At 39.6% G+C, this 26,899-nt stretch overlaps 2 protein-coding genes and 1 long non-coding RNA gene across 3 annotated transcripts in view; 1 reads left to right on the plus strand and 2 right to left on the minus strand.

Annotated features, from left to right (window-relative positions):
- Window positions 1-18,646, plus strand: part of slc18a2 (solute carrier family 18 member 2) — a 30,505-nt gene extending 11,859 nt beyond the window's left edge. Inside the window, exons 4-15 of the mRNA XM_015059897.1 lie at window positions 2,299-2,357; window positions 2,461-2,544; window positions 5,285-5,428; window positions 5,561-5,604; window positions 6,665-6,725; window positions 7,916-8,011; window positions 9,056-9,134; window positions 11,734-11,785; window positions 12,310-12,373; window positions 12,452-12,571; window positions 15,165-15,298; window positions 17,674-18,646. Of these exons, the coding sequence (XP_014915383.1) occupies window positions 2,299-2,357; window positions 2,461-2,544; window positions 5,285-5,428; window positions 5,561-5,604; window positions 6,665-6,725; window positions 7,916-8,011; window positions 9,056-9,134; window positions 11,734-11,785; window positions 12,310-12,373; window positions 12,452-12,571; window positions 15,165-15,298; window positions 17,674-17,781 (1,045 nt within the window). The 3' untranslated portion in view covers window positions 17,782-18,646. The remainder of the gene's footprint in view (window positions 1-2,298; window positions 2,358-2,460; window positions 2,545-5,284; window positions 5,429-5,560; window positions 5,605-6,664; window positions 6,726-7,915; window positions 8,012-9,055; window positions 9,135-11,733; window positions 11,786-12,309; window positions 12,374-12,451; window positions 12,572-15,164; window positions 15,299-17,673) is intronic.
- On the minus strand, window positions 9,927-11,727 carry LOC106964384 (uncharacterized). Its single transcript, XR_001428410.1, has 2 exons — window positions 10,578-11,727; window positions 9,927-10,080 (listed from the first exon to the last, which is right to left on the minus strand). It is a non-coding gene; the product is annotated as an uncharacterized LOC106964384 (long non-coding RNA).
- Window positions 18,647-20,825: 2,179 nt separating the features above from the next.
- On the minus strand, window positions 20,826-26,105 carry LOC106964383 (PDZ domain-containing protein 8). The gene is made up of 2 exons (XM_015059900.1): window positions 25,525-26,105; window positions 20,826-25,416 (listed from the first exon to the last, which is right to left on the minus strand). Exons 1-2 carry the CDS (start codon window positions 25,649-25,651, stop codon window positions 23,090-23,092), a joined length of 2,454 nt encoding a protein of 817 aa, XP_014915386.1. The 5' UTR covers window positions 25,652-26,105; the 3' UTR covers window positions 20,826-23,089.
- Window positions 26,106-26,899: the final 794 nt, after the last annotated feature.

Raw genomic sequence — 26,899 nt, forward strand, 5'->3', positions numbered from 1 at the left:
AAGAAGAAGAAGAAGAAGAAGAAGAAGAAGAAGAAGCAAACGATCAGCTTGTCAGACCTGATAACTGGAGCAGTCACTGACACAAAGACAAAAAGTTTGGTTGGTTTTTATGGATTTAGTTCTGTACTATAGCTAAACAGTTTTGAGATTAAAGCCAGCGTTTCATCAGCAGCTGCAAACGTTTAACACGAAACTGAACAAAAATCTTTTCATCTTTAGATGTACAATCTAGATAGATACAGCGATGGATCCGAGCTGCTTAGACTGTATGGCTGAAGTTGATTTTTGACCAAAACATGGACTCAACTAAACAAGCTGGTTGCTGCTATCCCAGTGTTGTGAAAGTTGCAATGAAATGTGCAATAATAATTACTGCTGAGGCCTAAGCAGAGGGTAGACCACAGGTTGAAGATGTGCTGCTCTGGTGGTATCCTCATACTAGATGAACTGACTGCATAGATAAAGCTTTGGAGTCTTTGTTTCGCCTTCAACATCTTAAAACTAATTTTTGTGATCAATACAAAAGTGGTTTAATTAGTTGCTGCTGCTGGTGCTGGTGGTGGCACAATGCATTGTGGGATAGCTTGCTGGCTAATCCTTACTGTCACATATAAACCAATGTCCTAAAAAAAATAATAAATTATTGCAACATATAAAAACAAAAGAAACTATTATGTGGTGTGATTTAAGTATTGCAAACCTAAAATAAGTTGATAAATAGCAAAGACATCTCAGCATACTGCAGGTTGGACCAGGGCAGCAAACTGATGGACATATATTTGTGTAAAGATACTAACCTGAGTTTTTAATGCTGGTTTCACTGATTCAGTCGTGTTAAATTTACTTCACCACAGGTTCATTTTTCTCAATGCGGCAAATATAATCATTTGGATCTTTGTTGGCTTTAGACTCAGAGCATCCAGACATAACGGTGCTGTGCCTTAGATGTAATGATGTGCTGAAATGATTAGGTTGTCTGGCTGCTCAAGATTGGCATCGCTGGAGGATATTCTTCATGTATTTCATTATTATTACCATTTAATCTTCCAATTACTTGACCAGCCATTTTTGCTGTCTTTCTTATGTGTAGGTCCAGAAAGCGGGTGAGCATTTAACAGTAGTTTGTATCTGAATTATGTTTCTGGTTTACAAAGGAACTGTGTCCATTAGTAGCCACAGCTCACATTTATTGTTTCAGACCCAGCTTGACCCATTAGTATTTGATTTAACCACTAAGCTTATGATGTAAAGATGGCAAAAAAAACTTCTTAATACAGATGAACATGTAGTTATACTGCAGTATTCAGCTGTTCTAGAGATCGGCTGCTTATATCACCTGTTCTGCTAACTCCACAGCCTCAGAACCCCAAAACCATTTTTAAGCATGAAAAAAAAGGAAAAACTGAAGAACTGCAAAAGGGAGCAAATATTTTCACAGTTCCAGAAGCAAAGAAAAACTCTGCTAGATAAGATATTGTGTTATTTATTTATTTAGCAAAAGTACGTGCTCTCAATAAATTGACATTAATAAATGATTCTCAAGCAAGTCTGCGGCTTTCACATAACCGCCCCGTCCCTGATAACCAGACGCGTTTTTAGAGGGAAAGCAAAGGGCCGACTGCCCGATATCTCCAACATTTATCCCAAAAGCAATATTTAGTTTTTCAGATCGACACTTCATATGCAGTAATTGAGGCATTGCAGCTTGTTTGTGCCTTTCACTCCTGACAGAGGACAAATCGAGACAATTCAAGTGTGCCTGATGTTTACTGCGAAAACACTGCAGCTCTGATCTGACGAAAACCAAGCTTGGATTAACACGGCTGGTTTAGCCTTTCAGTCCTCACTAACACAGGTTGTAATGAACCGACATGAGGACACAAGGACACAGTAGGAGGACAGATTGTGGAAATTAAGGTTTCTTATTTGTAAGAGGTAAGCAAAATGAAAAGACAACAGGAAATTATAAAATAAAAAAATTAAAAAACTGCTTACATTACCTTGTTTACAAATGTCTCTTGTGAGTTATGGAAAACTCTAAGAGTTTGTTTTCAAAGGGTTTCTGTTCCTGCCTTGTTTTCAGATTGATAACAGTTTTCTCAGTCGTTGCTTCTTCCTCACATTTTCAGATGAAATAGAGGCTTCTTTTTTTTTAACGTGATTTTTTTTTTTTTTTACCTGCTTGGCTTTTACTCAATTCTCCATAAAAATGCTTATGTATTTCTGCAACCCAAAACATGATGTATATATTGCTATTGCGGAGAAATAACATTCCTTTTACCTTCTGTGTCCCTTTAGAATTGGATACCAACTTCCTATATTTGCTGGCTTCTGTATCATGTTTCTGTCTACCATCAGTAAGTTCAATCAAATCAGTGCTGATGATCAATAAGCCGCCCTGCCTGCTCTGTGTCTGATGGTTTATTCTTTGTAATTCTGCTGTTTTTTCCTGCTGTGAAGTGTTCGCCTTTTCATCCAGTTACACTTTGCTGTTTCTGGCCAGATCGCTTCAAGGTGTTGGCTCCTCCTGTTCGTCAGTGGCTGGTAAATAACCTTTTAATTTTATAAACTGAAGACAACCTGTCTGTCTGTTTGTCTATTTGAAAGTTGGTGATGTTCTAATATTGGAACAAATGCCTTCTATGCTAAGGTTTTCCCCAGCTTTTACTGAATCATGCTACATTCTTAAGCACTGGGTTTAAGAACATCTTGAGTTAAATGTAGGTATCATAGCTTTGGCTTTAGTTTCTTTCATTAAACATTTTGATGAGAAACCGGCATAGATGGGCCCGTTTTGGTCATTCATAACTCACCAATCCATGCAGCAACACGTCGTTCACACACTTTCAGGAATCAGTCTGGGATAATGGAACCAAACAAGGAACCAAGTTCACCTGGATTGATGTAGAGCAGGACGCATAAAATGTGTGTCCCACTTCTCTGATTCTTAGTGGTTCAACACATCAATGGTGTTATGGCCAATGGAGAAATCACCCTTGAGTAAAAACCAGTGACCTCTTCTGTCTTGGTCCACGTCACCATGATTTGTCCTGTGTGTTTATCCAGATAAAACCGGATAGTCTTTGTATATGATTTACAAGTTTACTTTAACCCCCCCCAACTCATTCCATTGTGATCTTTTTTAGAAAAATTTTTGGGAAAGTATTATGCAATTTTAATGTAATGTCACTGACCTTTTTTTTCTTCCCTTGGTCCAAGTCCATTGCTGTTCTGGATCAGGTCAGGAACTGACAGTGTATAAATGGCTTAAACACATCGTGTAGAAACAAGTTATGAGGGTGGAGGGACGTAATGTATCATCAAGGGATGAATAAGAAACCGACCTCAAACATACTCGTTCATGCACAGATGGCAGGTGACATCTTTAAATTGTACAGATTGCTTCTGATATCATCCACATTTAACACTGTTCAAAATGTAAAAATTAAGTTATGACCAAAAAAAAAAAATTATGTGAAAATTATATGCATGTAAAATACATGTCAAAAGTGATTGTCTTCAAGTAATAAACTTTTATCTGCAAAGGTTAAAATGCTAAACAGAACGTAGCCTTAACACAGAGGCAGAATGTCCCAATGAAGGGCAACCAGGAAGATAATCTCACTATTTTTAGAACACTATGAATAAGTTAGCATGGCTTTGAAAACAATAGGTGGGCCTACTCTTCCTGATGGCTGCTATGTTAGATAGCAGCGTGCTAATGTGAAATAGATAGATACTTTGACCAATCAGAACACACCAACCAATAACTGTGTCCAATCGAGCTCACAGGCAACCACACAGATCCACTTTTGATTTGACTTTGAATACTTTTTGAGAAAACGTGGTGAACCTCCAACACCAAGATGGAAACAAACTGTGGCTCCCTGGACAGACGAGCTTGATGGGTAGAAATATTGTGCAGAGATTCTCTCTCTTCTCTTCTCTTCTCTTCTCTTCTCTTCTCTTCTCTTCTCTTCTCTTCTCTTCTCTTCTCTTCTCTTCTCTGAACTGAACTGAACTGAACTGAACTGAACTGAACTGAACTGAACTGAGCAGCAGGACAAACACAAGCCATAAACAGTATGGCACATGACAGTTTATTGTGACATGTAACAGTTTATTTATTGATACTTTTGTGGCTAGAAGCAGTAAAATCCTTTCATTTACAAATGAAGTGTTAATATTGGGATCCTGTGAATAAATATATATATTTTTAGAATAATTTGCTCTCAGTCATTCATTTCATGCAGTTTTGGCTCCCTGACAGGGAATTCACCCGTCAGACAAACAGGCCTTGGATAACACAAACAAATGTCTAAAAAATTGAGACTCATAGAATTTATTTTTTTTATTTTTGACGTAATGCGACCTGTATCTGATCTTTTCATGACAGCCTGAACATCACAGGTTGGATTCTTTTTCAAATGCGAACCAGATATCCAACACGTATTCGATTCAAATGTGACCTAACGTCCAGTTCGCATTCATCCGACCTGAACGTCGCCTCAATCACATTGGGACATTTTGGGGAAAAAGCATAGGAAGCCTCCAGGTTTAATTCCTACAGCACTGCATGTACAGTTTTCCTCTAGGAGATTGATGTTTTCTTTGTGCTCTGCATTCTATCATAATGATAAAATCTTTCATTTCAACAAATTACAGTAAAAGAGTAAATGTGTCCAGGCTCTTTTAACTGATGTCCTATTTTTACATCTTACATTATTTGTCTTTAAAACCTTATCCATAGTTTGCATCAGAGTCCTCTGTTACATTGACCAAATGTAACAGAGTGTTTTATCCAGACACGGTGAAAACAAGGACTTGTCATTCCGAAGTACTGGCATGTTCACTCGCACACATATTTAATTTTGAGAGATGAACTAAGGGTTTTTGAGAAAGAAACTTCCTTTTCCATTTAATCCATGGTGCTTTGTTGTTTGGACCAGCTGCTTTGAGAAAAGCCCATGCTGTTCTGCAGATCTCAGAAATGATTTGAGAAATGCACCATAGTGACTGAAAAAATCTGTAACAGGTGAGCATGTTGCTGCCTTTGGAAAAGCAGGTCCAGTCACTGAACACATGGTGCAATTCATGGATCAAAGACGCCAATCCTTGATCTCGTTTAGCAGTAGATATCACTATTGGCCACACATAGAGCCCATCATTTAAGGACAAAGGCCAAATAGAAAGGAACATGTAATTTTATAAAACTCTGTACCTGGACTGTCATTTACAACAAGAAAAAATAGGGTTGCCCTTTCTTGGCATCCATACATTCATTGACTGATCGGACGTGCTAACTGCAGTGATTCTCAGTCATTGTTGTCTCCCACAGTCGGGCCCCCGTTCGGCAGTGTGATGTACGACTTTGTTGGGAAAACAGCTCCTTTCCTCATTCTGGCATTCCTGGCGCTCTTTGATGGGGGTAAGCGCCGATGGAGAACAGGCAGACTCCTAACTATTGCTCAGGGTTTCTTCACCACTTTGAATCATCTCTAATCAACTGGATTCCAGCATCTTTTTGTTTTATTTACTTAATGTTTATATATCTTTTCAGCTCTGCAGCTCTTTGTTCTTCAGCCTACCAAGGTGGAACCTGAGGTCAGTGTGTTTCTCATCCATTCAGCTTGAATATGCAACCCAGCTGCCCTGCAACTGTTAATAAGTCATACTGTGTCGGTTATCTGTCCGGCATTGGGCATTGTTTTCTACATATTTTATAAGTTATTCTTTATTTTGGTTTTTATACACAGATTTAAGCAAAAAAAAAAAATTAAATTAAATTAAATAAAAAAAAAATAAAATAATAATAATAATAATAATAATAATAATAATAATAATAATAATAATAATAATAATAATAATAATAACTGAATAAATGTGCTCAAACTGGCGTTAGTTTTATACAACATTTTCCAAGAAGCACATTTGTGAGGACCAGGCCTCTCAGAGTCTGTTCTAATTCATCCCAAAGGTGTTCAGTCAGGTTCCAGTCCATGTTTTGTGCAGGCCAGTCAGGTGTCCATGCTAGCTTTGTAGTTTTCTGCACTAATGAACAGTCACTGTGGAACAGAAGGGAAATTCCCCTGATGCCAAGTTAGAAATTGTCCAAGCCTCACATAGTGATGTGAGGCTTTGGCACTTACATTAAACTCTGAATGCATATTTAATTAAGTATAATGCCTTTATTCAATCAAGTGGCTCCCTGACAGAGAGAATTTACCCTTATTGAGTTGAAACTGAGAGATAATCAATTTTGTGAGACTTCAATTTTCCATAAATATTTTTGTCTTTGTTTACTTTTTTTCTACCTCCTTTCTTGCATGTTATATATAACCAATATATCAGTCACATCTGTTGATTGATTAATATTCCACTGTTTGAGAGTCTGTCAGTCACCGCAGTCATATTCTCAGTTCATATCAGAAATGATCTATTTGACTCTTCATTATTAGCACTTCTGTTCTTAAAGATTCAAATTTTGTAAAGCGCTTTACAGAAAACAGAAGAAACATGCAGCTTGTAAATAGTTGTTATTGATCGTGTTGGTTATAAATAAGAAACGTTTTGCAGTGCAATGCTTCTATAAGTTGCTTTGCTCATAGGTATCGACATGCAATGCCGTATGTTGTAATCTACATGTTTTTCTTCTTTCACACAGAGTCAGAAGGGAACGCCACTGTTCACGCTGATGAAGGATCCGTACATCCTGATCGCTGCCGGTAAGGAAGCAGTAGCAGCACTGCAGGTTTGAGGGATGTTTGTTTAATGGCGTTGAAGAAAGAGTAGGAAGACTGATGGACTCAGATGCTGTTTCAGGTCATGTGGCCACGCTACCAAGCTAACAGAACAGAACAGCTCTGCTTGGTTCAAATCACGACTTCCAGTGCTGCTTGCTAAACAGTCTGAAAAACAGAGGGAGCGAAGTTTTATGTCACTCAGACTATTTTCACCACATGTGGGCAAACCTTGAACAGCTCTGGGCCGGTTCCAGGTGAGCTAAAGGGAAAAGCTCCTTCATCTGACCTTTCAGAGAGTTCCACACCCCACTGTCTGGACCCAATACTTCACACATTTTATTCCCCTTTTTTTCTTTCATCAATGTAGCTATTTAGAGGTTTGCATCCCTTCTTATGGACACCTCCTCAGTACTCCAGAAAGAACGTCATGATCAAGGCTACCTTTATATTTAACTCTAAATATTTGCAGAAAGGGTAATATTTACAGAGGGTGTTGACAGTTATTGTAATGATCGAGACTTTGTGATGCAAACTAGTTGTTGAATTTTTGGTTTACTTCCTCCCTACTGCCTGTAAATTGGCAAAAGTGGTTACATTTTAGTTGGAGTTATGAACTAAAATAAAAAATTGGCAAATGGACTGAACTAAAAGACATACATTTAACAGAAAATGCTGGTTCGGTTTAGTTTGGTTGACAATTCTGTTCCTTATCTGGTAGGATGGATCTTATGCTAAATCCTCTGAAAATAAAAACAACACATAAATAGTCCAAACTGAAATTATGTTTATTTGTAGACTGGGGAGATATGTAATATAATAACACAAACACTAAATGAGCATGCTGTTGCCTTGATAAATTATTTCAATGTAAAATTTTGTTGATGTTTTATGGTTCCTTTTGCCATCCCGTCATAAAAGTATGACTTTGAAAGGAAGAGTAGTATTTATGTTAGCATAGCTGTTCGTGATTCTAACCAAATTCTTCAGCTCCAGTGCTATAAAACAACATCTGCCATAATGGGATCAAACAGGTAACAGAGGCAGCTGGCCGGAGCTGTTTATGTATCTTGTTCCAGATGGTTGTTTGTTGGAGGAAAAACACATTAGCACCAAAGAACAAAAATAAACCATAATTGAGACTGTATGTAGTTATCTTTAATCTTCATCTGCAGGTGCCATTTGTTTTGGAAACATGGCAATTGCCATGATGGAACCAACCCTGCCAATCTGGATGATGGAGACCATGTGTACCAGGAAGTGGCAACTAGGTATTTAAGCAGAAAATACACAAAACACACACCGCAACCTACACCGCCACAGAAGCATACAAGTGTGGAAAAAAAAAACAAAAAAACACAGCATATAACCAGAACATCTCCTGGTTCAGGTTCACTGTGTTGAACTGTAAGCGAGACTCCTTTCTACGTACATTGTTGTTCTTCTAACTTTTAAAAAGTCTATAATTTGTCATTGTCAAACCAGGTCATTTTCCCACACCAGGTATGGGACTCTTTGCTGCTTCCCCAGAGTTACCTTGGTCAGGTAGCTGCTTCTCTGAATGGTGCTGTCCTTGTCAAGCTGTTTGGTTGAGGTATACAGCTGAGGTTTGTGGTTGTGCTCTACTCTTTCCCCTTTCCAATGAGGAACTCTGGAAGGTGTTCACAGTTTTGGTTATTATTTAAGCGTCTCTACAAACTTCCTCCGTGTCTGCGGGTTTCCTGGTCTTCACGATGCTGCTTGTCCTCCAACACCAAACCTCTAAGGACTTAGCAAAAACAGCTTTGTTGGAGAAATGAAAATACATACTAATGGGTTTGTTTTGGAATGGAATCAGGTGCTCTGGATTTTATTTGAGGTTTGTCAAAGTAACATTTTTAACTTCATCATTAGGATCTACTTTGCATTGGTCTATCATCAAGGCACTGACGATTGATGTTTTAAAGTGCTAAAATGTAGACAAATGTATTTAGAAGGTATACTTGCAACTATGGGCTGTGTGTATATGTGTGTGTGTGCGCGTATAAAGCTCTGTTTAAATTGTCAGTTAGCAAATGTTGTTGACATTGCCTTGCCACAGACTTTTCTATTATATTTTTTTTTCCTGCTCGCTTGTATATGAAGTCTAGGTCAGATAAAGAAGATGAAAGGGGAACAGGATATTAGGATGTCACATGCTGGCAGGTGGAAAGGAGACTTCATTACACACAATGCGAGATGTACAGCAGCTCTGTGTGCGACACTGATAAACATCTCCTTATCTTTGCCTTTCTGCCCACACCTCTGTTCCCTTTGTGTCTCTGTCTGTGGCCCAGGCATCGCTTTCTTACCAGCCTCCATCTCCTACCTTATTGGAACCAACATCTTTGGCTCGTTGGCACACAAGATGGGAAGGTAGGGAGGGAAATTGTCCTTATCTACTTTCCTCCACTCTGCCTCTGTGGATGTGGTATCTGTTTCCGCTCCTATAAATGAGTTTCAGGGGTTTTAATGTTTGCGTGGTTGTGCCATTATTGAAGCCTTGACAGAAAAAGGCATTCAGTAATTTCTTTATAAAAATGCAGACTTTTCTGTAAAAATGATTTTGTCTTTTGGCAAGCAATGCTGAACAAGAGCATTGTACTGGTTAGTGTTACTGTAACACATTTCTTGAGAAGTATAAGAGCGTTGGACATTTTATATACAGTTTTTTGTTTTGTTTTGTTTATTTTTAACCCAGCCTTTATTTCTTCATGAACCCTGCCCATTTATATGGTTAATCAAATTCGCAGTATCAATTTATAAGTTGCAAAGAGAAGAAAAAAATAAGTCATTCAAGCAAGATTTTTAACAGGAAATTTTTATCTGGAGCTTTTAAACAAATTAATTACAAGAGGAGAAAATGTCAGATGAATATGTGCATTTCTTCAGCAATGTTAGAACGAACTCTTCATCACTTAGTTTCATTAGTATGAATCAAATCAATATCAGAGCACATTCACCACAGGGCAGTCAACCCACAAAGACAGCAGGGAAAGGGACAAGTGATGAGTCCGGTGACATGAGGTGGGTGAAGTTTGTCTGTGACTCAACATGACACCAAACCTGAATCAGTGATAACTGCTAACAATGTTTACTACCAATTAACACCATAAGTTGTCTCAAGATACTTTAGAGAAAAAGAAAAAATGTTTTGGTTTTTTTTAAAATCCAATTATAAATATAAATTCCATATCAACCATAAAGATTCCAACTGAAAACTGGTTAAAAGGTTTTCCGTCTTAGAAAACTCAGCAGAGTCATTCACTCACTGAGAACAGTGGAGAGTTGTTGTGTCGTGTCATTGACTTTGCAGCAATCCCTTGTGCTGCCATACTTCTCCACTGCCAATTTCACTTTGAATACAAATAAAATAGGCTTATTGTACAACCTATTGTATTTTAGGCTGTACAATAAACTCTGCTCCATTTTTAGAAATGTACGGCTTTGCTATGTAATTTTTGTCCTTTCTAAAGATATTGCTGGGATTGCTGTCAAGTCTCAGGTCAGGCAATCAGCTGTCAGCTGTTAGTCACAAAGGAGCGGCCTGTTGCGATGCTAACTGTGTGCTGTAAAAATGAACGTGAACCACAAGGCAAATGGGAACATTTCTGATCTTAAAGATGTATGCTATCTGAGGAACTTCAGAAGGAGACATCTTTTAATGTGACCCAATTTTCTAATTAAGGAGCAGAAGAAGAAGAAGAAGTCAGCCTATTCAAATTCTGGACACACTTGCACCAGAATAACACTGCTTTATCCAGACGTTAGGAGACCTATCAGACGTAGAGGGTTCTGTCTACTTACAACACGTAACACTTCCATCAGTTTGTTGCCCTGGTCCATCCTGTAGTGGTGCATCTCTATCTCAACGCCACATGACTCCCTGACTTTTCTCATGTGTCCTTCCACTGTTCCAAAAGGTGTTCATGAATGGCTCTGGGGATCGGCAGCCCTAAAGCTATAGCCATGTACTATCTACCAGGTGCCTTATCCACTTCTGATTGATCTGAAAGATCCAGTCATGGATCCAACCTCTGCTCATCCCCTTTAACTAAGTACTAAAATTGGGAGACGGCTTAACCTGCAGTATTTGCTGATTCACCGCAATTGTGTTGATTTTGTGGTGCCAACCAGTGTGACAGATTGCCCAAACTGTTCCATCAGGTGTTTGTCCATAGAAGATTACGTGACTTTCAAACACTCTGAGTGGACAAAAGGACTAATTTGTTCATTTTTGCTAATTTATGAAAAGTACATTGAAAAAGCCCCTGAGTGATGCAGCCACACTGGGCAGAATGCCTTAGCAGAGCCAGTTTAGTCAGATTGTTTGTTTCAGCACACAAACGGGTAGCTTTACGTGAGCTGCCAACACACAGTGATTTTCACAGGAAACTGAACTCCTAACCCCCCTTATGCACGACTTTCTGACCAGTACATTTTACATTTCCTCCTCTCGATTCATTGTTTCTGCAGCATTCAACTTCACTTGTACTAACAGCCACTTTTGTTCCAAACACTAGTAAATATCTCAGCTGTCATTACTCAAAGGACTGTTGGCTAGAAACAATTAGATTAGTGACGGACTGTATCCTGACTACTTCACATGCTTGTGGAAATAAGAGATGACTTGATTCTTTTTCTTTTTATCTTAACTTCCTTAGTTAATGAAAAAAGCTTCATTTGTACAAATGTCTGCTTTTCCTGGAATGTTAAAAACTGCCATGTCTTAAACGTGGATCAATAATCATGTTACGCAGATTTGCCTTTTGTTGTGATTCACCCAACAACTGCAAAATGGTATAACAACGCTTTAAATGGTTCCTTTTAAGCTTTCTGTAAATGACATATGAAGTTCACAAACCTATGAACTGTAGAAAATGTTCTGATGTATTTGATTTGCCAACCTTACATTCATCCATTTTCCCTTACGTTGAAAATGAGTCAGCTGTGACAACACCTGTTTGTTTTCCAGATGGCTTTGTGCTCTCATTGGAATGGTGGTGGTCGGCTTCAGTGTTATTTGCGTGAGTATATGAGAGACGTTTGAGGAAACAGAGTAAACGCACACCTCTATTAAAGTAAATTTTATCAGCAGTACTTGGTTAAAGTATCAATTTAAAATGGATGTAAAACATGAACCGAAGCTGAACTTTTTATTGGGATTCAGCAGAGTGGCCAACCGGGTTTGGGCCCTTGTTGCTACAGTTTGTATGTTTCTGTTTTCCTTGTGCATGCCAGGATTGTAAGCCAGCTTCCTCCACAGCTCAGTGTGCATGTTTGCTGCTTGGACATTCTAAGTTGCCCTGTAGATGTTAGTGTTTTCCTGGTTGTGTGTTTTCCTGGCTGTGTGTCTGGAGAACAGGTGGCCTGTCCAGAGTGTTTTCCACCTTTTCGCCCAATGACCACTTAAAATAGACACCAGCCCTCCCACATCCCACAATTCTTAAAGGAGAAAGCATAATTAACTGAATGGATGAATTTGTGATTTTATCACAAATTTGTGATAAATTATAGAGACTATAATTAATAACTAATTTGTCTGCTTTAGGTTCCTTTTGCCAGAGACATCTACGGTCTTATTCTTCCAAACTTTGGTGTTGGTTTTGCTATTGGTGAGTTCTCACGTCTATTTGCTTTGTTGCTGTAGTCTGAAGTGATAGTTACACATGATTTCTAAATGAATCTCACAGGCATGGTGGATTCCTCCATGATGCCTATAATGGGTTACTTGGTGGACCTGAGGCATGTGTCCGTGTATGGAAGTGTGTATGCCATTGCTGATGTAGCTTTCTGCATGGGATTTGCTTTGGGTAAGTAAGAAACCAAAAATAAAAATTTTTGAACGATACAAATTATTTAGCTAAATAATAGCTAAAGCTATGTCAGAATACTTAAGGTTTTTTTTTTTTATGTCTGTTGAGTGTAAGAAATTTACTGACTTTGTCTTTTATAAATGAGTTTGTTTATCCACATCAGTTCATTAAAGAGCCATTAGGTAAACTGGCCAAATGCAATTCATTTACATTAATTTGATCTAATTGCAATTCAATTCAACACCATTTGCACATAATATAGTGAGATTCAGATACAAATGTATCTACAGAAATTTTAAACTAGAACTACCAGCAGTTATCTACAGGTTCCAAGCTTGTCTGAGCCCCTGGCACTACCCCAGAGGGAATAAGTCTGCCCCTGGGGTAGCAAGTCCAGGGGCGGCAAGTATCCTCAAGATACTCTGAGGATGAGGCCATTCTGATCCTGAGGTATCCTCTCCTCATCCTGTCAGCCCAGTGTTGTCTGGTCTTGACTCCTTTAAGGTGAGGGCACCATGCAAAGCTCTCCTCCCTGTTTCCTATCAGCTTGGCCTGTGCAGGTGTCACTGCAGGTCAGCCAAGAGTTGTGAATTTGCAGGACGGTGGTTACTTCTTTTGCAATTACAATGCATTCAGGCTACGGGTAAATGTGTAACACGTTTTAAAAATGTGTGCTGTGTAACCGTAGATACTGTAAAACGACTCTGTTTGCATCTGGATCACAAAACATCCACTTCAAAATAATAATAATAATAATAATAATAATAATAATAATAATAATAATAATAAGATTTGGAGTTAAAATTAAAAAATATATATTTAAAAATGGTTTATCATAGAAATGCCAACATATTCTCTGATGACTGGTTCTAAATCTGGAGTAATATAAACATTTATCCATGTCCCCAGACTTCATGACTTTTTAATGAACCATAGTAATATGCCATTTCAATCTATAACTGGCAATGCATACCCCAATACAAAAAAAATGATAAAGGTATTCGTAGATGTTCTGGTCTACAACAGGACCAATGCCCATAGCACAGGTCAGGAAACATAATGAAGAATCTCCACAGTTACAACTGTGTGCTTGGAACCCTAATTACCATCTGACTGCAATGTGTTGCACAACCTGAGTGAAACATATGTTAGAATCTATTAACACAGTGAGTTTTGACGTGTGTGATTTACCTATGCCTCTGGTGAGGCTCTCCAGCTTTGGTAAAATAAAAAACTTAATTCTGCACCTTTGTGAATCAGGACATGGAGATAATTAATATGATACGGCCTTGTTGGTTGTGTCCCTGGGCGAGACGCTTCACCCATCTTGCCCGTTGGTGTTGACAGAACGGTCGATGGCGCAAAATTTGCAGCCTCATTCCAGTCAGCCTCGTTCCAGTCAGCCTCGTTCCAGTCAGCCTCGTTCCAGTCAGCCTGCCCCAGGGCGGCTGTAGCTACAATCCAGTAGCTTGCCATCATCAGCATGTGAATGAGACCTTTGATATTTTGATTGGAGATTTAAAGGGCTTTATGAATATTATTATTATTATTATTATTATTATTATTATTATTATTATTATTATTGTTGTTGTTGTTGTTGTTGTTGTTGTTGTTGTTGTTGTTGTTGTTGTTGTTGTTGTTATATAGAGAAGCAGCATTCAGCTTCTATGCACCACAAATCTGGAACAAACCTGCAGAAAACTGCCAAATAGCCGAGTTGCTATTGAAACCTAATCATGAAACATTAATCAATAATCTAATGTGTAATGATGACAAAATGTAATATTGTTGACTGTGTGTTCTGTGACTTTGTATTTTTTGCGTTTTTATGATGTAAAGCACTTGCTGAAAGGTGTTATACAAATAAAATTTTATTTATTTGATTTTATTATTATAAGGTTTACACCAGGTGCTGCAGTGGTTCTTAAAAAATGTTTTTGCAGTTTTAACAGTACCCTTTATTCATTTTATTTTCAAAAAACTGAAAAGACAGGAGTTAAAAATGTACCACCTTGCTCCTTCCACCTGATTTAAAAGGGAAAGCAGAAGCCAGTTGCTGCTAAGGAAGTATTGCAGTGAAAGCTGTTCAGAGAGGAGCAACGTATTAACACTGCTTCAAAAATAACCAGCAATAAGGCAGGACGAGTTCTACTATGACTGTCAGGTGAATTCAAAGATCGCCTAAACAACAGCAGCACAGAGATGAGAACAGAAGTTGGTTCTCTTGACTGAGTAAATTACACCCAAATGACTTACTACTCAACTAAAACGTTCAACATCCTCTTGTGAGAAACAAACTAAAGCTTTCCACAAACCTGATCTGATCTTATATGTGCTCTTGTTCAAGAATGAACAAAATGCTTGTGTTAAAATGCTTCATTATTTTCCAACACCAACTGTTCGCCAGCCTTTGGTCCAGATCTACTTCCCTTCACAAACAGCCTCTCTATTTAAGATATGACAATCAAAACTCCAGAACTCGACTTCAGTGTCCTCTGACTGTCTACTATTAATCTACAACTCAGATTTATTCGTCTCAGCACTAAAAAAAGTCAAGCAAACAAATCTGTGCAGTGTTTCCTTGTTGCAGGTCCGTCCATTGGAGGATCCATAGCTGAGAGCATCGGCTTTCCTTGGCTGATGACCATCATCGGAGTAGTGGACATTTTCTTCGCTCCTCTCTGTTTCTTCCTTAAGAATCCGCCTGGACAAGAAGAGAAAATTGTAAGTTTTGACCCTAAATTCAAGGCTGCCTATAGGAACCAGTCCATCAATGAGATGTTACCCAAAATCAAAAACTCCAGGATGGTGCACCCTGGACAGAAAATGAAATGAAAATGAAAGCAGCCAAAGCATAAAAAAAAAAAAAAGATTCATTTATTTCTCTACTGTTTACCTCCGTTTAATGCATTGTGCACTTTTGGCCTGAGAATACAATTTGGCTCGTTGAGCAGGTAGTGGACTGATTAAAAAAAACAAAATAAAAAAAAAACAAACAAGCAAGGTTCAAGAGAAAAATAAAAAAAACAATCACCTGTTTAGCTCAGCCCCAAGCGAAATACAGCACAGCGCCACTGTGTTCCACGTCAATTGGATTTTGGAGAATCTGTTGAGAAGTAAATGTTTCCAGGTTGTTAACAGGTTACCTCGCCACCTGGATGCGGGATCGAAATAAAAAGTGAAGCAATGAGTTGTGTTTATTACACTGTAGAAACATATTGGTATTAAATTGATCTGAGCTCTATTGAAGAAAACCGAGTCTGAAACAAAAACACGATGTAAAGAACATCTCGGCCCGCCTGGAGGGCAGACTGCAGCACTGAGCCGGTAAAAACAGCCGCATCAGACTGTGTGGTTTTTATCTGGATCAGCAGAATAAGGCTGGATTTTATTCTGCGTGGGTTTGTAAAGACTCCTTCAATTTCACAATGGCTTTTTTTTTTTTACCTAGATGTTTTGCTTGTGGTGATTTTGAGCTTTGTTAGAGAACCTGGCTCAGGCTGGCCGACTAGAGGGGTTTAGGAGACAGAGTGAAAAAAGAAACAGAAGAACTGATGTAGTAATTCTTTCCATGTTAATATAAAGTGAAAAGTCAATAGCAGGAGATGGAGAACGTTTAGTTGCTGTTGCATTACCTCAGACGATGTCCCCCTACAGAGGCATCACAACTAAACACAACAGAGGCTACTTCTAGAGGCCAGATGGAGCTTCTATGGAGCAAAACAAAGACGAAAACAAATTGGAGAGTAGTAGAAAAAATAGTCAGTTTATCCTCCAGATGCCTTAGCTCATTTTATTTATGTATTTTATTTGACTCACGGTTTAAGAAATTTTTAGCGCGTAAAAAAGAATAAGAGGTTTTCCAATTCATCACAGAGCAGCTCTGAGACAGACAACCAAACGCACATCTGAGGATGATTCATTTAAAATGCATGTTTTGGACTTTATTGGAGAATTACAGTCAGTCAGATCATAAGACCTTCTGGTTGTGATGAAACATTGAGAAAATTTAGCAGAGCTGGACTGAAGGTCAGCGGAGGCCAGTAAGGTCAGCCATTTAACTCAAGCATCTACAGGAACACATCCATCCATCCATCCATCCATCCATCCATCCATCCATCCATCCATCCATCCATCCATCCATTCATTCATGCAGGGTATCTATGGGGATTAATTCCTGTCTTCATCAGTCGATGGGTGAGAGGCGGTTCACCCTGAACAGGTCGACCGTCCGTCTCAGTGCCTGATCTCCAATATTTCATATTTTGGTCCCGTTTGCCACCAGTGTTTGATTGTGTCTGACTTTGATCCCACCAACATGAGCTAATCTTTGTGAGCTGGCCTGATAGAGTCCAGCAGTGTTTTGTTGATCTAATCCATCCACCTGCCTGAGCGCCTTAACCACCTGTGTGTGATTCCTGGTAGATCAGCCGTCATCACAAGCACTCTGTGGCACAATGCTCATTTGTTTTACTCCACTCAGCATTCATTGGCTCATTAATTCCACTGTTGTTCATCTTACAGCCATCTATTGATCACCTCTGCTATTTCCTATCTTCGGGATTTTTATATCTTTTCTGAGTCTTCTGATACGTATATGGGTTCAGACAGGGGTTTTTTATAATTCAGGCAAAAGGCCCATTGTCCAACTGTCTAAGCTTCACAGCAGATCAATTTACTGATTTGCTGTGAAATTGATCACCTCTGGATAAATCACAGCAAGATCTGTAATGCTAGCAATAAAATGTTGTAGCACAGCCCGAGCTTGCTCCAACAGGCTGAAACTTCATCTCTGCAGCTAAAACTCCGCTTGGAGTTTTTGGATTGTTCCAGAAATCTTTTCTTCTTAGCTGCAATCTTCTCAGCAGTTTCCCCAAAAATGATGCTAAAAAGAAATGGCGGCTGCCCTCCTTTGTTAGGAGGGAAGCGTTGTTGGCAGATTGCCCAACGCTTATAGCCCTTGACTTTCAATAACAGTCAGTCTGTGTGAGTACTCACCCTGGGAATGCATTGAATAATTTTCATGCATCCAGGTGAGGTTGTGAGGAAAATTATCATTGTTATTTTAATAAGAAAACCAATTCCTTCTGTCTTTGCAGGCGATCTTGATGGACACAAATTGTTCAATGAAGACAAGGTCCTACACTACGCAGGGGACGTACTACCAGGGCGACGACATGGACCCAGAATATGACGATTATGATTAACAAGACGACAGCCGAGCAGCTGAACCCCCTCAGATTCTATATTTTGTTGTACAAAAAAATTTAAAAAAAAAAAGAAAAGAAAAGAAACCCGGGGAATAAAATGAAGCATCACAGCCAAGATAATTCCACGTCAATGTTCCTGCATTTGGTCGTCACTGTTCAGTGTTCTCTTCACAGTCGTATCGGAGGAAGCCAAAGTTGTTCTTAAAATGTGCATTTTGTGACAAGTGGTTTTAGCCGACAGCCTTATTCAGATGTGTCAAAAAGCACTTTGCAGACAGGAAGGGCAGCGAGGACAGTCTCTCTGACGGTTTATTTCGAATCCAGAACTTGTTCATATTTAATGTTTTTTGCCCTTTGAGTTCATGTGTGTCAACATTACTGTCTAGAAAATATTAGCGGAACTTGATGTCCGGGTTGTGATAACTGCTAAGTGTGTGATATGTCAACAAGGGTAAGGGAAATTTGTTACATTTGTTTCAAATTGATGCAAATAAATGTTATGGATGAGCTGCAAGGGGACAACAGTAGTGCCAAAAGTAATTCATTATTTAAACCAAGAATATTGGTTTTCGTTTGGCCATGTGTTCAGCTTTGATTCCACAGAATTTGACTAACCCATGGAAAAAAAGAAAGATACAAAATTAATTAAAAAAAAAAAGCAGCAAGTACAAACATAATAACGTAATGAAGAATCTGTAACATTTTCAGTCCAGGATCTATATGGTTCTAATGTAGGGTCCCTTTTGTTTTTGTTTCTGCTTTTGTATGTTGAATTTTGGCAACACAGGTTAACAGTTAACAAAAGTAGCTGCTGTCCTGTTTTTTTTTTTTTTTTTTTTAAAAAAACATATCAAATAGGAGTGTAAAAATATATCCAGCTTGTGAGACTGTACACTGTACTAGGTTAGGAAAAGGAGAAAAGATTTTAACAATATTTTTGGGGAAACTATTAAGCCCATGTTTTTTTTGTTTTTTTGTTTTTTTTTGTTTTGTTTTCACGAATAAAGGTTTTACAAATTCAACTCTCACAATTATTGTAGAGTAATGCGATACAGTCAATCGGCCTATTTAAAGGGCGACCAGTTGTCAGTGTGCTGTTTGGTGACATGGTGTACCACACTGAACATGGAGTACAGGAAGCAGAAGAACTTGATGCTCCTTTGGCTGCAGCTGCACATATTATTCAGCTGAGGAGGAAAATCAATGACAGATTGAAGAGAAGGATTTCATTTTAAATGTTCTTTACCCAGAAACATACCGTTTGTAAATTCTTTATATGGCTTCACGTGTCACAAATTGGGATTGGTTTGTTTCGTTTTTTATTCGTGGGGACGTATGATCCTTCGTTATTCTTAAAAAGCTTTTCTCTCTCTCTCCATGGAAACGATGACACTGAAATCAAATCCAGTGACAGTTTGGATTTTCAGCACCATTAGCTTCTCTCGCCTTAAAATGCGTTGAGTATTTTACAAATGGCCGTCTTTCTTTACATGTGATTTCATATTCCAGCCGTGGGAGCTCAGAATGAGTCAAGCAACATACGAGCTTTTTCAGCATGCTCCAGGAAATACTCGTGTTGATTGCCTGAAGTGCGTGCTGGAAGACAGCACAATGAGTTGCCATGACAGGGAGATGTGGGAGACAGTACACTGTAATCAGTCTGTCCATCTTAAAACTGGGCTTCAATTACTTTGCAGATGCTTGCACAATACCTCTGTTTCCTTATCAACAAAAACCGGAACATTTTTCTTCTTGAATAACAACAGTAGGGGGGAAAAAACCAAACATATATATATATATATATGTTTTGTTTTGCAAAAAGGTGCTGCAGTAACATTAAAATATTCCGAGATCCTCAAAGAAACCCATCCTAAGCTAGAATATATGATACGATATGATATGCCTTCCCTTACAGGCAGTAAAAACTGCGTCACTCCAGATTATTAGTCTCAACATAACAGTTGCATAAATGAAGAAGTAGGACTTTAATTTCTATATATTGTTAAGAGGGTTTCCCCTCAGTGTATTACAAGCCTGGCGGGCCACCAGGCTTTATATGTGCCACCACCAGGGTTAGCATTGTTAATTTATCTTAGGTTTTTTTAATTATTGCCTTTTTTAAATATTTTATAGTTATTGTCTAGGTCTGTCCAGGTACTCTGGCTTCCTCCCACAGTCCAAAAACATGATTGTCAGGTTAATTGGTCTCTCTAAATTCTCCCTAGGTGAAAGTGTGTGTGCATGGTTGTTTGTCCTGTTTGTCTCCGTGTTGCCCTGTGACAGACTAGCAACCTGTCCAGGGTGTACCCCATCCCTCGCCTGGAAGGTTAGCTGGAGATAGGCACCAGGAACCCTCCTGACCCCACTAAGGGACAAGGGTGTACAGGAAATGGATGGATGGCTCTATTTAAAGGAACTCAGTGTTTCAGTAGTTTTCTGGAAAAGCTGCCACCAACCCTTGTAATAGGACAGGCCTGTCCTCAGAACCACACACGACGGATGGACAGAGTTTTTTTCTTTTTTGTGGATTACGAACTCTTGAATTTCAGAAACGGTACATTTTCAAACCTGAAAAGAATACTGTACATCTTTTACTGAGACAGAATATTTCTCAGCAAAAAGGAAATCTTCTCTTTTACTGAGAATAATCTTATGCAGTAATCTTATGTTCCAGTAAAAAAAAAAAAAAGTGTTACCAAAAGGGATCCAAACTGAACAGAGTTAAGCTGATAACATCACTGAATTTGTCAAATTCAATTGGCCAAGCAAATGGTGCATGTTTCAGGTTCTGTTCACTCAGGCCAACATTTGATTTGTTGGAAGAGCAGCCTTGGACGAGATTGACTCAGTACAAATAGCTATATCGTTTTAAGCTAGTCTTTAATCAGAAATGAAGCAAATGACAAGGACTTGGACCAACTGTTCTACTTTCAATCACTCACAAGCAGATGTCTGGTATAAAGACATTTAAAAATGAGTTTGTGTTTAAAACTCAGCAAAGTTGAAAGTAAACTGGGAAGAAAAAAAAGGCAAAACGGTGGTTGGAATTCAATTATTCCTGTTTATTTAAGCTATGTACAATAAAGCTTCATTACAAGTCTTTCTCCAAAACTTTATATAACACCCCTTAAAATACACACCAAAAAAAAAAAAAGAACAAACACCATGTTGACCTGCTGAAAGCTGTGGTGGGCAGTCATTCGGCCACTGAGGGACGATGAGGGCAGAAGCGTTCTTTGTGACAGAATAAGCAGCAGAAGCGAGAACATTGCTTCACAGCCCAACGGAGGGATGTACAGTTTAAAGTCAACTACTCTTTCGGGAGTTCACCACTTCACAAAATCCTCCCCCCCCCCACAGTTTAAAGAACAGATCACAGAATCTGGGATTTATTCCTGATCATCAGTTTCAATGCAACAAAAACCAAATACACTTTTGAAAAATTTCTGCAAAGGGAGTTGGAGGTGGAGCAGTAAGCAGGAATCTTAAAAAAAAAAAAAGAAAAGAAAAAAGAATCATTTTGCTTTTTATGGCTCTGGCTTATTAATTCTCTCTTGGACATGAATGTTGCATTTTGGGCAACACTTGCTCATTTAATTGTTAATTTTCTACGAACTTCCTAAGCAAGTGAGTCGTTTTATGGAAACAACACAAAGAGGAAGCTTTGTGCTGCAAGTGTGTTTCGTCTTCAGCCTCACAGCAGAAGACTAAGTGAACATGGGCAGGACATCACTCTGCAAATATCACTCCATCTTTGGTCAAATAATTGTGCAAAAAAAAAAAAAAAAAAGAACATATTTAGTTTGTTCGTGGTCAATAAAGAGAGACACCAACCTAATTCCACCAACACAGAAGGAAAAATTTTCACCCTCCCTTAAAATTCACCCCCCCACCCAAAAAAAAATCCCTCAACTACTTTTCATAGAATGTTAAAACGCAGTAGCCTGTTCCCAAATGTCTGTTTTAGTTGTTTTGTTTTTTCTTTTCAATTTTTTCCTCTAGCTCAGCATCTTGCTATGATTGTTTCATTCCAAGAGGGGAATGCGTCGTAACACCTGCATGGGAAGCTGCAGTTTCTACTGGTCACCCAACAAGAGCTGCATTGGTAGCACAAAAATAGGAAAACTTCTTTCCCATAGTGAACGTCTCATTTCCAGCCGCACTAACTGATCTCGGATGCAAAACATGTTGAGTTTGGGGGGGAGAAAAAAAATGTAGCTGGCTGCCATGAGCTGCACCGCGGATTTTAGTTTTATAAAGAAGGTTGAGAAACAAAGCTGTAAGCACACATTACCCACTAAACAAATATACATTCATCTGGGCTAGAATCCTAAAGCAAAAAGAGTGTAATCCACATGAAGTTAGTTTCGCTTACATAAATGAAAGCAAACAGCTTGAATTAACATCTACATGCGTTCGGGTGTAGCATTTATTCAGAGAAATGAGGTGAACTGTTAAGGATTTCTGATGTTGCATCCATAATGGTTTGTATAATAAAGTAAAAGAGTCATAGTGAAGTCCAGGATGGAGAAGTATTCTGCACAAAACAAGATGTTGGAAGTCCAATAAATAATAATGAGCAGAGGAATAGATTAAAATCAGCAGCCAGGACAATTCCATCTTGTACCACTAATTACTCAAAATAAACTTAGTTACAAGCAATTAAAGAAGGAGAAAAAAAAAAAAGTACCACCAGTGCATAAATACATTGTAACAAATATTAAAAGGAACTGTTGCAGCAGGCTGAGCTGCTGCCAAAATTCTCACATTTATTGGGAAAAATATAATCGAAACAAGAAGGAAGGATGAATGCAATCATAGGTTAGTGGACGAATGGACGATTCCTCATCCGTACTTCAGATTGGCCTGTTTCTCAAGGCAAATTCTCAAAGTGAACAATCATTAAACGTTACTGTTCTCCACCCTCAAAAAATGAAGAAATGTGCAAATTTTGCAAAGACCTCCAATCAAAGTAAGATTACAAGGGTTGCAGTAAAACAAAACAAAACAAATCAAACAAACCTGAAAAACAAACACTTAGCACAGACAATGAAAACAAAAGACAACCTAGGTCTTGCAATGGGATCAAAAATAAAAACATCAGTAGTGAAATCTCAAAACCGTAATTTCATTAACATTAAAGAAAAATAAAATAAAAAGGTGAGAGTGAAAATACCTCAACGCCCGTGTGTTTAGGACGGACTGGACAAAATCCTCAGTATCAAAATCATAAATGGGACATTGCCTTGCTGAAAAGCCCAAACCCAATCCACATGTTACGTTTTCATCTCTTTCCAAATTGGTACTAGTGGAGTGCCTCCACACAGATCTGCTCCTCACTGATCTCATCCATCAACGGCACCTCCACAGGGCTGCAGATGTCGCTGTCATACACCTCTGGTCCCATAAGAACTTCCTCCTCCAGACTCTCCGCTTTGCTTTTGAATCCTTGCTGCTCTGAAGGAGACATACTCTCCACAGACTCCAGGTCCTCTATGCCTGCTCGGTAGTGGATCATCAGAAGAGTGAGGGCCTGAAGTCTCTCACCTGACTTGGCCAGAGCAGTACAGATGAGGGCCTTTCGCCGTGAATCCGTGGCCTCCTTCTCTTCCATCATAAGAGCATTATTGTGCTCCAGCTCCTGGTCAATTTCTTGTTGGAGTTTGTCCAGCATCAGCTCCAGCTTCTGCGAGCGCTCGTCTGTGGGCAGGCCCCTGTACAGGTCCCGGCCGATCTCCTTTACGGCGATGAAGACGCTATCGTCCAGTCCGCCCTCCTTTCGTACAAGTTTGCTGGTGCCACTGCCGCTAGTTGGCTGCTTTGATGGGCTTGCTCCACTAGTGTATGTCTCAGTGTCACTGCTCTCGTTGTCAGATGTGTTGGGCGTTTGCTTGGGTGACGGTTCCACAGCTCCAGGCACCGCATCGGTCACCTGCTCGAGTCGTGTCTTGGGTACCTGGCGAAGATTAAGCAGACGTGAACTGGTATTGATGATGTGACGCGTTAACCCTGTGGCCCGGTTCATGGTGGATTTGGCTTCAGGATCAGCGCCACGACGTTCAGCCGTTGCCACACAGAGAGGACTTTCAGCAAGGCACTTATCCTGGCACTTCTTATGGCAAACGTAGGAACAAATTATACACTGCGAGGCTGCCTTCGTCCAAACTTTCTTTTTGCAGTATTCACACCAAGTAGGGTTCTGGAACTGCGTGTCGTGGAAGTTGTGACGGACTTCTTGTGACTGCATAGTGCTGTAAGCCAAATCATCACGTGGCGCAGAGGGATTGGGTTCTTTCTCTCTCAAATCCTCATCGTGGAGGCTTCCCTCACGCTCCCGTTCGATCAAGCCCACCGGACACTCTAACTCACCCTCGGCCAAGTAACAGAAGTTTAAGGTGATATCTCCATAGCATAGCTTTTCATTGAAACCCTTGTGCGTGCTGAGATTGCGTAGTGCAGTGCGGCTGACATTTGCTTTTGGCTCTGGGGGCCCCAACCTAAAGATGCTCTGGTACTCTGAAGAAGATGTAGCCATACATTCCAGTGCCACATGCTCCAATGGGAGGCTGACATGACCCAGGCACAACAAACTGCCTAACTTAAAGGGATCTTTGCACCACAGGGCCACATTGAGATACTTATGGTGAGTCTCCACCTCAAACACCACAGAGGCCTTGGACCAGCATGCTGTATGTTTACTAAATATAGTTTCTGGGGATTCCCAGAGTGAGTGGTCATCTAGACTGTCTCTTGTGCCAAAGGAAATTTCTGAAACTTTGTCCTTTGCTTGATCTGCCTTGCTGCTGGTAACAGAGCAAGAACTAAGAATCTCATCACTGGCGTCTGCTGCTTTTGTATTCTGTTTTCCTTCAGACTGCTTGATGCTCGTCTTCTCTGTGCCACTCTTATCCTCAGTGGTTCCACAAACTGAAATCTTGTCTAACGATTTTTCAGAAGCACTGGTGGTGGTAACGACAGTGTTTGTAACCAAGTCAACACCTTCCAGAAGACTGGTTTCTGAGGATGCAGACGTCAACCGTATCTGTGGTCTTGGTGGCACCGGGGGACGTGAAGGAGGAGGTGGAGGAAGAACAGTGGGCCGATGCACACTCTCACCTGGTTCACTGCTGGTTTTATGTGGTGAGGGTTTGGGCGATTCTTTGGGCTGGGGCTTTAGCGGAGACTGCAGACCGACAAGGTTTAACTTTCGGTTCAGTATGGGTGATATAGTACCAAGGGGCTTGGAAGCCAAGTTGGCCACTGTTCTTTTAGGACTTTGGTTAACAGCAAGTAAGAAGTCCTCCTTGGTTTCACTGATATTTGTGTTACTTATAGTAGGTCCACTAGGCTGGTTGAGTTTGGTGTCCACAAGCAACTCCTCAAACTCAGAGTCCATGTCTTTGTTGTCAGATATATCAGAAAGATTGGAGATGGGGGCTGGGTCTTCCTCATAACTTGTTGGCTGGGGAGTGAAGCCGGTTTCCTCTAGCTGACCAAGTCCCTCCTGTAGAGTCCCAAGGTTTCCTAAAGGAGGAGTCTGATGGCGAACTGGTCTCTCATATAACACCACCACCCTGTCTCCTGCCTGTTTCAACAGTTTGGGCACTTGAACTGAAGACGTCACTTTCACTCCTGTCAAAAGAAAGCACACATTTTTTCCTTCAGTAAAACAAAGTCACCTTGTGTCTTTTAAACTTTCAAAAATACATTTTTCTCTTTAAGTAAATAAACAACGAATACCTCCAATAGCAATGAGGCGATCGCCCTTCTGTAGGTCAGCCTGGGATGCAGGAGAGTTGGGTGTTACCGTTTCTATGCTGACATAGACTGCATCACCTTCCAAGGCGGGTATGTGCCTGAACGTCATCCCCACATTGCCACACGGTCCTTTAACAACCTCCGTCTGATGCAAACAAGTAAAAGAAAATCGAACAGTTAAGGAGACTGAGATTTTAGAAGCTATACATGATGGACTACAACTTTATTCTCTACAATCACTGGCAAAGATATTGGAAGGCTCAAGGTTGCATTATGTAATATGATCAGCGTCTTAGCATGGGGTGAACAGTACTGATATAAAAAGGCATGCTCTGATCTGATCCAGGGTGGCAGTCAAGGAATTAAAAAAAAAATTGTATTGGAGTCCCTGACCAAACTCAAATCCCTGTCAATGTTGATTACGACTGGTCTGTGTGAACGGTCAGTTGCATCATATCAATCAAGTTTATTTGTAAATCACATTTCAGCAACATGGCAGTTCAAAGCACTTTACAAAGGGAAACATAAAAGAACATCATACTCGCATCATATACTCGCATCAGTTGTGAAAACGAATAACAGACATTACATTTTCTCAAGTGCCGTCATTAGAATTATCAATACACATCAAATGTCGATCAATATTCTGTTTATTATGGTTCAAAAGCAACTCTAAACAAGAAGGGTTTTTAGCCTTGATTTAAAGAAACTCAGTGTTTCAGCTGTTTTAAGGTTTCTGGAAGTTTGTTCCAGATTTGTAGTGAATAAGAAGGCAGTAGGTTAGTACAACCTCCTACCTTCCACCAAGCAGAAGGTCTTTAAGGTATTGTGGTGCTAAGCCATTCAGTGATACATAAACTAACAGTATTTTAAACTCTATTCACTGAGCTCCAGGGAGCCCATGAAACGACTTTACAGCTGGGGAGTCGTGCTCTACCTGCCTGGTTTTAGTGGCACGCCAGCCACTAAACACCAGCAGCATCGTTCAGATTTTGGACCTGAACCTTAGTTTCTAGCTGTAACAACTGAAACTGTGCGCTGACTCGAGGTCGCTCTTCTTTCGGACCACAAATAATTACTTTAGTTTTGTTTCTGTTCAGCTGGAGAATGTTATGTCAGATCCATGCATTTATTTGTTCTAAAAATCTGCTCAGTCAGTGCATGGATGGGTTCAGAGACACCAGGTGACATGTAGAGCTGTGATTCTCGAACATGGAATATTTTCATCTGACTTTTAGAAAGAAAGTCCAACTATGACGTCTTCAACCTAACATAAGTCACTCAAACTGAGGCAGTTCTTTGGAAGAGTTCATATCTGGCCCAGAACCACAGCTGCAGAAGTAACAACATGCTTACT

Source organism: Poecilia latipinna, unplaced genomic scaffold, assembly GCF_001443285.1.
Source record: "Poecilia latipinna isolate Pla-1442-1.1 unplaced genomic scaffold, P_latipinna-1.0 Scaffold1667, whole genome shotgun sequence".
NCBI classification, from domain to species: domain Eukaryota; kingdom Metazoa; phylum Chordata; class Actinopteri; order Cyprinodontiformes; family Poeciliidae; genus Poecilia; species Poecilia latipinna.